Source organism: Sceloporus occidentalis, unplaced genomic scaffold (assembly GCF_023333645.1).
Source record: "Sceloporus occidentalis isolate IW3139 unplaced genomic scaffold, rSceOcc1.0.p SCAF_2, whole genome shotgun sequence".
Taxonomy (NCBI): domain Eukaryota; kingdom Metazoa; phylum Chordata; class Lepidosauria; order Squamata; family Phrynosomatidae; genus Sceloporus; species Sceloporus occidentalis.
Window position 1 is genome coordinate 93201036 of NW_028316982.1, and position 12941 is coordinate 93213976.

Genomic DNA, 12941 nt, shown 5'->3' on the forward strand with positions numbered 1-12941 from the left:
ACGGCGCCACCTCTTGAGAGTGAACATGTACACCGTTCTTCATAGCGAGAAGCATTTGTGCCTCTCTGTCACACTGCACAACACATCATTTATTGTTAAGAAATTATTACTGTCTACACAAATTAAAAGGGATGGGGATCAAGATGAATGCTAATGGTCGTCACCTTCCCAGATCTACATTAATAAGAAACAGTACAATTTACAAACTTTACGATTTAAAACATAAAGGCTGGAATTCCGATAGTGACATACACATGTAACTATCCCCCATTATACGCAAATGTCTTTTATTGGGTGCTTCATGGTTTGGTATCCCCTCCACAGTCACTGCCACTCCTGAATAACTAACTGTAAAGCAGTGGCATCACCAAGGGGTGCAGGCTGAACAAAGTGACACCCTGGGGCAGATTAAACCACTGCTTCCCAAAACATGTTTTTTTGACAGAAACAGGCTGTGGTGTCTGCTACATCCCTTTAAAATGCTAAAGAGATGCTGTGTCTGTCCTTAGCAATGTTTTTTGTACCAATGTTACTCCTAAGTCGTAATTCCCATTTACCATTAAATGAAATGGTAATAGTTGTGTTGTAAACAACTAGCAAAATTAACATTAAACCTTTAAATTACATACGCACAGCCTAAATGTACAGGGTGATTCAAAAAGAATGGTCCAAAAGTAAAGTGGTTCTCATTCTGTTTTGCACCATTCTTTTTGAATCGCCCTGTATTTATACAATTTCATTTGGTTAAAGTGAAAATTTGGTAAAAGATATTTTTAAATATTTTTTTCTTCTGCCACTGAGCCTCACCCCAATCACAATGAACTATCATTCCCAGAATTCCATAGCACTGAGCCCTGACAGTTAGAAGTGGTGTCAAACTGGATTATGTCTATGGTGTGGATGCAGCCATAGCCAGCATTTTTTTTTCCACAAAGACAAGTAACAAATCCACACATTACAGGTACACACATGGTTTTTATACCATGTTACTTCCAAATACAGTTAGGTCATGTTGTTTCATATGGAGGATTACTTTAGTTCAGAAATTCACGTGACAGTATTAAACAAGATTAAACTGGAAAATTTTATTCAGTAACCAAAGATGTTTCGAGCAGATTGTTGTCAGGACCGAGCGACATGCAGTTATACAACATAACTAAAAGACATAGCGATTCATTTTGAGTAGCATAAATTTAGATTTTTAGGTGTGTTTTGGGTCTTGATTTACACTGGAAGAAAGTGAATGAATTTTTACTGATAGGTTTAAGAAAATAACATTTTCCTGTTAAAAAACCTTTTGTTCAAACTTCTCTACTCTTGGCATATGTGTGTGCATGCGTGCACACGCATGTTATTGTAGTGTGTCTTCAACTCATTTCTGACTTATGGAGACCCTAAGGCAAACCATCATGGGATTTTCTTGGCAAGATTCTTTAAAGGGGGCTTTGCCATTACCATCCTCTGAGGGTTAGAGTGTGTGACTTTCCCAAGGTCACCCAGTGGGTTAACATGGCTGAGCTGTGATTTGAACCCTCTCTGATCTCCAGAGTCATAGACCAACACTCAAACCACTACCCATGCTGGCTCTCATGTTTTACCAAAAAAAAAACAAAAAAAAACAGTCCTGTGAGTTTCCAAATCAGTTCAATAATCTCACAGGGCTTGTATAATAGATAATTTATCCTAAATTCTTCCCAGGCTCACTGTGTCCTGTTTACATGATGCAGGGCCAAACCCCAAACTGGAGCAAGACTGCCTTTACAACACTCATGCCCAATTCAGGGCTTTCTCCACCTAATTCGCATTTAAATAACTCACCATTTGCCATGAGATTTTGGGGTTGTTCCCACTTAAGATCTGAAACGATTTAAAATACAACGTTTTTAATAAAATCGATTCAAAATAACACTGTTCTTATCCCGCTATCCAAATCGCTTTGTTCATCGTTCCCATCTGGTTATTTAAATAGAAGTTTTTACCTGCAAGCGTTCCTACTTGGCATGAAATTGGTGTTTAAATAAAGCGATTCTTCTCCTCCATACCTTATTTGGAGCTGTCAATCAATAGTACGTCAGAATGACGTAACGTTAATCCGGAATATTTGGAAGCGATTTATCTTTTGGCATCGTTTCCATTTCATTGACTGTTTGTGAATTTAGCGAATTTAGGAAAGCGAATTTAGGAAACCCAAGCTCTTTCCAGAGGAACTATGGGATAGGTTTTGCATGACAGCATCCCCTCTTCATGTCTCCCAAAAGACAGCCAGGGAGAATCCCTTCAGAGAGCACAGAGATCAATGGGGGAGGCTTCTGGCAAAGCAAATTTAAGAAACCCAAGCTCTTTCCAGAGGAACTATGGGATAGGTTTTCCATGACAGCATCCCCTCTTCATGTCTCCCAAGACAGCCAGGGAGAATCCCTTCAGAGAGCCCAGAGATCAATGGGGGAGGCTGCTGGAAAAGCAGGGAGGGAGCACTCTTCCCAAAGATTCTCTTTCCAGGGTTGGAGGAGAAGGCAGATTCCATTTGAGAAATGGAGGGAGAAAGGCTCTATCCCCCCACCCCCCAATTGATCAGAGCCCTTCCCTGCCTGGGCGAGATCAGATGCCTCCTCGCGAGGAGCCTTCCCTTCCCTGTCTGGGCGAGATCAGAGCCCAAGCGGGCAGGGAATGCCTCTTCGAGAGGAGCCTTCCCTTCCTGCCTCTCCTCCGTTAGAAATGGGCTCTCCCCACACAGAGGGGAGGTTGCAATCCACCGGCAGATGCAGGCGCTTGAGCAGCCGGGACTTCAGGTGTTTAAAGCGCTGAAGAGATTAAGCGCCTGTAAACCATTAAAATAAAAAATAAAAATAATCCTTATCTCTTATTGAAAGACCACAGCGGACAAAGGGGTGAGGGAAGCAAAAATGGCGACAGCCACGACGGATGGGGACAGAAAGGGCAACTCCCCCAAGGCCAGCCCCATCGCAGTCCGCTCCTCCCATCCATCTAACACGATTCAAAGGCTGTCGTTCCTATTTAAATGCTCCGGTTCCTAACTCGAATCAATGGAAAAACGTAGGTCGGACCCTAGTGTTTTTTTAACACGCGTTAAATGAGGAAAATTCGATTTAAATTTTTATCCCGCTCTACGATTCGATTTGTAGTGGGGACGATTGCGGTTTGCTCTAGAACCGTTCTAGGTTTAAATCGGATCCTAATAGGAACGCTACTCCTTGGATTTGATTCAGAACGCAGGGTTTCACCTAGTGGGAACAACCCCTTTGGCTCTCTTTGCAGCAAGGATAGCAGCTGCCTTTTCACTTGCAGTGCTGTAAGCAGTCTGTTGTTGCCACTATGGGCACAAGTCACTCTGAGGTCAGAATGAAAGGCCATCAGTCAATAGCTCCCTTTTCCTGATCCCAGCAGTGGTGCCAGGTGACAAACGGGACCCAAGTGGGAAGGCAGCTACCCATCATCATTTGCTGCAAGACCTGAGAGCTGACAACCCACAGCAAGAGAGAACAGGGGAGAATTTGGGGCCAGAAAACTCTGGGGCAGTCTGGAATATTTTGACCCTTAAAGCAGTGATTCCCAAACTCTGTTGTTCTAGATGTGTTTCACTTCAGCTTCCACAATTCCTTACTGTTGGCCAAGCTGGCTGGGGCTTCTGGGAATTGAAGTCCAAAACAGCTGGAGTACCAAAGTTTGGGAACCACTGCTTTAAAATAGAACACTTGCATGGTATAATGTAGTGGCAGAGTAACCAGAGTATTGTTAATGTTTGTTGTATTTTTAAAATAAAATTAGGAAGCTGAAAGACAGAAACATGGGAATGTTTAGCTTTGTAAAGAAAGTCTTATCTTCAAGAGGGCACTGAGGTATTCTTCATTTTGAGGATCCCGTTTAAGGGCTCGTTCATAGCACTGAACTGCAAGCTGCTTCTGCCCATAGAGTTGAGCAATGAATCCAAGGCTGCCCAAACACTGAGCATCTCCTAGGCCTTTTTTTATTCTCTTATCTATCAATTTACTCAGGTGACGTTCGCACTTGTTTCTCTCAAATGATTTATGTTCAATTTTCAGCCCTTCCAGGTAATGCTTCATTGCCTCAGATTCTGATTTTTTGTGGAATTCCTGAAAGCGCCCATAATTGAAGTGCAGCTGCTGTTTTTCTACACAAGTCAGGTTGCTCATTGCAAGTACTTTCTGAAACATTGCCTCTGCTCTTCGAAGCTGGGCCTGTTCTATGTACATGTTTGCAAGGTCCACATAAGCATAGACAAATTTGGGTTTGTGCTTCACCACCTTTTCAAAGTGGAAAATGCAAAGGCCCAATGCTCTGATCATTTCTGTCACATTTGTTAGGATTCGGTTTTTAACCATTTTCTTTTTCATACCAAAATACTGTGTTCTGTAGCAAATCCCTATCTGATGATGTAAGAAGCTGGAGTTTGGTGTCAGCCTCAATGCCTCTGTCAAATATTTCAGGGCTATTTGCACATCGCCTTTTTTCCTATAAAATTTGGCAGCATACCTCAGCACATAAAGAATGCCAGGGTGTTTTGCAAGGGCCATTTCAATGTACTTTTCCCCTTCATGAATTTTATTAGTTTCCTGCAGCTTTAATGCCAGAAGGGACATCACAAAGGGATCCTCTGGATTCAGCTGGACTGCCCGCCTCAAGGGTTTCAGAGATGACCCTTCCCCTGCTGATTTTCTCCCATAATAATCTTCCAGGCGGTATACAGTGATTGCATAGCCAGCATTAAATTCTGGGTTGTCTGGTTCTTCTTCCAAGGCCTTCGCAAAGCTTTCCTTGGCTTTTTCATAGTATTTCCCCCCAAATTTGAGAAGGGCCCATCCTTTTTCACAGAAGATCTGGGGGAGTTTCATCTTATAAGGCAAAGCACTTCCATGTTGCTTGCAAATCTTTTTTATCTTGTCAATGTAGGCTTGTGCCTCTGTCTGTTTGTCCATGTGGTAGTACAGCCAAGCATAGTTACCCCAAGTAACAAGGCTTTGCTTTTCAGTGTCTCCAGGGTACTCTATTTTGACAGCCTCTTCAGCTTTTTGTAAGTTTTCCAGAGCTTCCTCCTTCTTGCCATTCAGATATTTCACATAGGCCAGCAGGTGATAATTTTGGGCTTTGGATTTAGAGTGTAAAAACTCAATGTGTTCAAGAATTCTTTCCTCCAGTTCATCAGGATCAATGTCCTCTTTCAGCAAAACCCAAGTGAAATGGCAGTCCAGTTGCAGGAGTATCTTTTCTAAGGCATCTTTGGGACTGTTACGAAGAAATGAGAGAAAGAAAGGGAAAGGCACATTTAAAATAAACACCAGCCAATCATCTTTTATCATGGATATTCTTACAGAAATAGATTCCTGTTATGTTCATTTTACCTTTTTTTAAAAAAAAAAGCCTCCATAAAACCTTTCATCTACAGGTTGTTGTGTTATTTCCATTTATGGTGAACCTAAAGGGACCCTATCACACCATTTTCTTGACAAGATTTGTTCAAAGGCGGTTTGTTATGGGCTTCCTCTGGGGCTGAGAGAGTGGGACTTGCCCAAGGTTACCTATGGTAACTGACTCTATCACAACCTTTTTTTTTTTTTTGGGTGGGGGGGAGGAACCTACATAAAACTTTTCATCTTCAGATATTAGTTACAAAAAAAAGAGCCCTTCTAGATGTCAACAAATGTCTTCTTTGTGTAATATCCTGCCTCCAGATTGGATGCTGACAAAATTGGCCTGAATCAGGTTTTGCACATCTCCATTACATTCTTCAGTCCATGTATTTACATTATATCTTCTCAGTATGGTTTCCCTGATTGGCTGTGCTAGACTGACCTTAAAAACACACACAAGCCTCTCGAAAAGGATAGGTGGGTGTAACAGAAAAAGATGGGTATCTTTCTATTTCAGGACTCTGCTGGACTGAAATCCAAAGCTGCATCCACACTGCAGAAATAATAGTTTGACACCACTTTAACTGCCATGACTCCATGCGATGGACATTTAGCTGCCTCTGCTAGCGAGCTCTGGTGCTACCAAAAACTACAATTCCCAGAATTCCATAATATTGAGCCATGGTTGTTAAAATGGTGTCAAACCAGATTATTTCTGCAGTGCAGATGCGTTCTGTGTGTGTGTTTGGGGGAAGAGGGAGACAACTGGAAAGACATATAAAGACCTTTTCCTTGAAACAGATATTTGGATGATTAGTTAGTTGCGAGGAGCCTTTTTTTCAAATGGGTTGTGCACGCGCTGTATTTTTATCTTTATTGCTATGTTTTAAAATTATTTCAAACTTTAAAAAAAATGAATGGCATTTCATCTATCCTTTGTAGTCTTTCTTAAAATCACTGTACTCAGTTGGCTTCGGAAAAGCACCCGGAGGATCTTGGCAAGTCACACTCTCTCGGCCCTAGAAAACATGACAGGTCCACCTTCGGGTTGCCCTAAGTCAGAAACTAATTGGAAGCACACAAAAACAAGGACAAAATTCTGCCCCCTCTTCTCTCCTCTCCCTGTCAGTTAGTTTAATAGAAATTATTTTGGTGTTTATAACTTAGCTTGCTTGCAGCAAATATAAACTGAGGACAAAAGTAGAAAGTGGGAGGTGAGAGAAACTGAGATATTTTAAAAGCAGCTGAGAAAGTGGGATGACAGAGGATCAACAACAAAACATGTTTCTTTGTGCACTGAACATATTTATGAAAGCCAGCGTGGCGAAGTGGTTTCAGGGTTGGACAATGATTCTGGGAACCAGGGTTCAAATCTCCCACTCGGGCACAGAGACCCCCTGGGTGACCTTGGGCAAGTCACACTCTCTCACATCAGAGGGAGGCAAAAGCAAACCACCTATGAATCACTCTTGCCAAGGAAACCCTATGGTAGGTTGGCCTTGTTGTTGTTGTCTCTGCCTTCAAGTTGTTTCCAAGCTATGGTGACCCTATCATGGGAAGTTTCTTCAGGGGAGGAGGGTTGCCATGGCTGAGGCTGAGAGAGTGTGACTTGTCCCAGGTCATCCAGTCAGTTTCCATGGTTATGCTGGGAATCAAAATATTGATTCTTATATATATGTTGCTGTTGTTGTTTGTTGTGCGCCTGGGAGTGGTCCCCAAAGTATGCCCTTTAAGAGATTTTTTTGGGACTTCAACTCCCAAAACCCTCAGTAGCCTGGGATACTGGGAGCTGAAGTCCAAAATCTCTTAAAGGGCATACTCTGGGGACCACTGCCCGAAGGCAACCCTATTCATGGGGTTTTCATGGCAAGCTTTGTTCAGAAGAGGTTTGCCATGGCCTCAGACATGAGATTACCCTCCTGGCTTGGCCATGGAAACCCACTGGGTGACCCTGGGCAAGTCACACTCTCTCAGCCTCTGAGGAAAAAGGACTCATATTACTCTGGAGACCGGGGTTTGAATCCCGGCTCGGCCATGGAAACCCACTGGCTGACCCTGGGCAAGACACACTCTCTCAACCTTAGAGGATGGCCAAGGCAAACGTCCCCTGAACCAACTTCGCCAAGGAAACACTCTGAGGCTGAGAGAGTGTGACTTGCCCAAGGTCTCCCAGTGGCTTTCCATGGCTGAAGTAGATCCTGGTCTCCAGGATCATCATGGGCTGCATCATGAATCCATAGTCCAGCGCTCAAACCACTACATCTCTTTTTTTAGGGTCGCCATAAGTCAGGAACGACTTAAAGGCACACAAGAAGCAACCACTTTAGCATTGCTAAAGTGGTTTGCTTCAGCAAACCAAAAGGGCAAGTGAGGCTGAACAATGTCTAGGGACCTCAGTTCCCATCGTGCAGCGCCCCTTGCTTACCTGAGGATGGCAGGGGCCTTAGTCCCCCAGTTGTAAAGGAAACTTAGTAGTCCTCCCATGATCCCAAGGACTCCTGGGCGAGCCTCCCTTGAGCCTAGTTCCTTGCCTCTGGCAGCTTTTCAGGGGAAAGCGAAACTTAAGGGAGGGAGGAAGCCTTGGAGGAAGCGAAAGTGAACCTTGGCTGTGGTTTGTTTTCCTCCTTGGCAAGCTTGGTTCAGAGGAGGAGGCTTGCCTTGGCCATCCTCTGAGGCTGAGAGAGTGTGACTTGCCCAAGGCAGGGAGGGGGGCCTCATGTCCCAACCGCAAAAGAAGACAAGGCACAAAAAGAGGACAAAAATTGAGGACATGAGCAAACAAAAAGCTAAAAACACTCACAAAAATACTAAATTCCTGCTTCTTAGGTGTTTGGGGAATATCCTGGGGTTTTCCTGGCAAGATTTCTTCACAGAAGGTTTGCCATGGCCCTCCTCTGAGGCTGAGAGAGTGCACCCCTTTAACTGCCATGGCACCCTCCTATGGACTCCTCTGAGATTTCTAGTTTGTTGTGGCACCAGAGCAATCTGATAAAGATGTCTTAACTAGCTCACAAAGCCACCAATCCCAGGATCCCATAGCATGGAGCCGTGGCAGTTAAAGTGGTATCAAACTGCATTATTTCTGCAGTGCAGATTAGTCTTTTTGCTCTTTCCTTGCTTGTAGGTGGCACACTGGTTGGTGCCTCTTCTGTCTTAGCAAGTCTATCTCTATTTCTTTTCATGGCTTTAAGAGAAGTAGCTCCATCCTATGGAATCCTGGGATTTGTAGTTTTACAAGCATTTTTTAAGCATTCTTTGCCAAAGAGCGCTGGTGCCTCACAAAACTACAAATTCCAGGACCCTGTAGGATGCAGCCATGGCAGTTAAAGTAGTGTTGAACTGCAATATTCCTACAGTGCAGATGCACCTTTTGTTTTTCCATCCCAGCTTCCTTTTCTTGTCCCTGCTGGTGAAGTTTTGTGGGTGACAGTCATTTTCAGGTTGTTGCTGTTGTTGTGTGCCTTCAAGTCATTTCCAATTTATAGTCTTGACAAGACTGGTTCAGTGGAGGTTTGCCATTGCCGTGCCCTGAGGCTGAGAGAGTGTGACTTGCCCAAGGTCACCCAGTGAGTTTCCATGACCAAGCAGGGATTTGAACCCTGGTCTCTAAAGCCGTAATACAATGTCTGAGAGAACACCACTCTAGGAATCTCTAGGTCCTCCAGCGCAATGCTGTGGTCAACATCTGCCAGAAAGTGACAATAGGGTTGTGGTAGAGGGCCTACAAATGCCTAATGTTCTCTCTAGGAATTTCTAGGTCCTCCTTTGCAACATCTGGCAGATGCTGACCACAGAGAACATATGAATCAAATCCATGAATAATCAAAGCTGCAATGTGGAGAGCGGACTATGCTTGTATGTTTCTGTGGCTTCTTGGCAACCAAATGGCAATCCTTTAGTCAGCTGCCAGACCTAACAGGTCTCTTGAACAGTTCTTCTAGCCCAAGGGCAATTGGAAAGGTCTGTGAGAGCTACTCAATTCTCTTCTCTGGGTAGCCATAGCCAGGTCACGCTGGAGGCGGATCACAAGAGTTGTCTTGCTTATTTTGAGAAGGGGAAGGTTAGTGTTTCCAACGGGGAAAGAAGCCTGTGTCTTCTCTCTAGATGTGTGTATGTTCATGCATGCACTAAAGGAGCTGCACATGGGTTTGTTGTATTGTTGAATGCACCAGTGGCACTCCAGATTCTATTACACTGTGGCTCCCATAATTCTTCACTATTAGCCAGTGTTGGCCAGGGTTGATAAGAGCTGCAGTCTAGCAACATCTAGGGCTGGAATGGAAATCAAAGGGCCCTCGTGATGTTGATGTACTACAACTCTCAGCATTCCTCACCATTGGCCAGGAATTGCACATCTGAGGAGCCCTACAATTCTTGCCCTGGATTTAGAGACTGACACCTGTAAATTTACAGCACTTCATAAATAATGGCTAATAATAATAATAATAATAAAATACCTCTGATGAAATATTCTTTGCCACTTGATGTGAATGCAAATAGCTCCCTTTCTTGAGTTTTCTCTTCTGTCTGTATGTGAAGACACACCCAACTAAAGGTGGTGGCAGGTTTGGGTGTGCAACGCCGGTACCCTGGTGAGATCAAACTCTTCTACCCAAAAAAGGCTCTGAAGCTGAATGTAAAGTTTAAAAAGGGGGAAATTTAATTTAAAGGACAAAATAAAGAGTTTTCTCCTCCCCAGCTCTAAACAAAAGGTACTTTACAGTTGCAGCAATCTTCAGGTTGTCATCTTTCTGGGTCTGATGGTTTGCTCTCCTCACTCAATGGAGCTGGGGCAGGGTCTTTCAGCTCCTGAACTCCTTTATTTTCTTGCTGATGGTAACTAATTCAGCTGAGATGTAAGAAATGCCCTTTCCGGCTGTCTGGGCCTGCTTGCCACCAAAAGACAGCTCTCTGCTTGCTCTCAGCAAAGACTGCTCCCCCACTAAAACCTCCAGCTACAGCAGAGCATGCTGGGAAAGGGCAAACCAAACCTGGAAATAATGCAGGGGAAACCTACAGCTCCTCCCACAAACTAATACAATGACTTTCCTACACTAAAATAATCTAAGGCCTGAACTAGGGTTGCCATAAGTCAGGACCTCCAAACCGGGACAAATGTAGGGCAAATGTAGGACAACCTTTTCAAATGTAGGGCACATTTTATAAAAATGGAGGACATGCGGAAAAAATTGATGCTTTTTAAAAATGTTAATATAAATGCATGTTTCTTAGGCATGATCAAAATGGAGGACATTTGGGCATTATTCCTAGTCAGATGGCAGAAATGGACTTCCTTTTCTGCCCAAACCACCCCCCTCCATTCCAAAACACACACAACAGCACATTTGGGCACTTCCCGTGGCTTTACTTAACATGGCTTCTTGCATAGTTCAGAGGCTTATTCCATAATCAAACCCCTTGAGTTTAACACTTAGCATGGTTTAACATGGCTATGCATATTGAACATGTCAAGGTGGTTTCACAAGAAGTGGATTTGCCGTTTCAGGTTTCTTGCACCAACTCTACTTCTCAGAAGTGTGTACTTAGTCAAGGGACTTTGATTTTTTTTCACTGCACATGAGTTTGTAAAAATCAGAGCAGCTAACATTGGCCATGCCTGAGAGGCTTGCTGATATCAATATCACCATCACCATCATCACCATCATTGCCACAACAAGGGAGACTTGTTAGCATTAAAAGCACAAAAAATACACCAAAACCACACTTTGGAAGGTGACACTCTCTCAACTTCAGAAGCTGACTCAAATCACATCATCACCACACTATCCTTGTCGAAGCAAGGGACAATTGTTAGCATTAAAAGCATCAAAAATACACAGAAAAGGCACTTTAAAATGCACTTTAAAAATACAGTTTAAAAAATACAGCTTAAAATGCACTTTAAAAATACAGTTTAAAAAACACATACAGTACTTCCTCCTTCTCCTTCTCCTTCTCTTCCTCTTCATCCTCCTCCTCCTCCTCCTCCCTGGCACCAAAAAAGGGCAAAGGAAATGGCCCTTTCCTTTCCCCTCTGGCTGCAGCCCAGCCCAACAGAGGAGGAACTCCTCCTCCTGAGTCTGGCTGGCCAATGGGGGCAGACTGGGGCTGGAACAGCCCCGCCCCCTGCCAGCCCTCACAGGCTCAGGCCTGGAGGACCCAGCCTGAGGAGGAGGAAGTCCTCCTCATTAGCCCTGTGCGCAGCTCTGCAAGGGCCAGCAAAGGCAACCTCATCCACCCGGGACAAGGAGGAAACCGTGCAGGGACGCCCCCTAGTGGTCAAAACCCGGGATTGTCCCGCCCCCAGCCGGCTTATGGCAACCCTAGCCTGAACCAATGTGAAAGAAAATGCAGGGGAAAGTTTCAATCAGTCCTGGCAGGACATCACACTGTATTTAGAGTTTTCTGCCACTGACCATCTGGCTATCCTTCAGAATCTAAACTTGAGGTTGCTCTCTCTGGACACTTAATTCCATGACTGTATAAAACAGAGGTGGGAATTGTGATGTTCCAGCATGCTAACACCTATCAACCAATAGCCTATGGCTTACTTGTCAATCTTGCCAGCTTACACTCTCAATAGTTGCCTTCCACACCCAATCCTCTTCTCCCCCATCACATCTCAGTGAGTGATCATGAGCAAGGAAGGGATGTTTAAATGTCTCCTGATGCTCACGCACAATACTATACTATAACTATGCACAATACTATAGCCTCAAATCACTAGCAATGGTGTGGAGGCCATCCCAAAGGCTTACTTTCCCTTCTTCCTTTCTTAGCAATACCAACAAAACAGAGAAGATAAACACATCCTTTATTCCCTTCCTCTTTCTTGATATCTTCTTGTCTACGCTGGCAAAATCAGCTGAACTTGGTCACCTGGGGTAACCAACCACAATGGAGGACAAGGCACTGCAAAATGTAGGGCACTCCAGAAAAAATAGAGGACTTGACCAAATAAAAGCTAAAAACACTCATATCAAAATAAATTCATGCTGCTTAGTGATGCTCAAAAGGAAGGACATTCCAGTATTCTTCCTGCAGAGAAGGCTGAAATGTAGGAAATGTCCTGGAAAAGGAGGACATCTGGCCACGCTACCCTTACCCAAGCCATCACTGGGGGAAAGGGATAAACAGATCCTTCATCCCGCTCCCCTTTTGCTGCTGGTGGTTTGTGTGAACCAGCTGGGCTGATTTTTCTAGCATGAACCAGACAGAGAGGATGGTCATGCTGTGGATTTTGGCGGATGGCTTACAGAGGAGAGAGAAACCTAACACTCACTCCTTGAGCTGGAGAGCCCAAACTGAGAAGGAAGAGGAAGCCAGTGGTTTTGGGTACTGGATGTTGAGAAAAAAATGTTGACATATGTGCAAAAAAAATCTGGTTTCTCTTAAAACCGAGGAGGAAAAGGTGACTTTTTAAAAATGGCTTCAATACCTAAAACAGACACTTTCATTTTTAAACAAGTTGCATGTGGTGTGTTGTGACAGCAATGACATATGATTTTTTTAAATTATTCTTCCTGTGTGGATAAGGCCCTTGTCAGGGTTTCT

The 12941-nt window shown here is 43.9% G+C and overlaps 1 protein-coding gene across 1 annotated transcript; it reads right to left on the reverse strand.

Moving 5' to 3' along the window:
- Positions 1 to 3748: 3748 nt before the first annotated feature.
- Positions 3749 to 7939, reverse strand: LOC149318704 (interferon-induced protein with tetratricopeptide repeats 5-like). Its single transcript, XM_089510315.1, has 2 exons — positions 7813 to 7939; positions 3749 to 5262 (listed from the first exon to the last, which is right to left on the reverse strand). Exons 1-2 carry the CDS (start codon positions 7869 to 7871, stop codon positions 3816 to 3818), a joined length of 1506 nt encoding a protein of 501 aa, XP_089366441.1. The 5' UTR covers positions 7872 to 7939; the 3' UTR covers positions 3749 to 3815.
- Between the last annotated feature and the right edge of the window lie 5002 nt (positions 7940 to 12941).

Excerpts from the sequence above, each read along its gene's own strand:
- LOC149318704 (XM_089510315.1), bottom strand. The coding sequence starts at position 7,871 with ATGGGAGGACTACTAAGTTTCCTTTACAACTGGGGGACTAAGGCCCCT. Across the intron at positions 5,263-7,812 it reads AAGGCCCCTGCCATCCTCAG|TCCCAAAGATGCCTTAGAAA; the intron begins GTAAGCAAGGGG and ends TCTTCGTAACAG.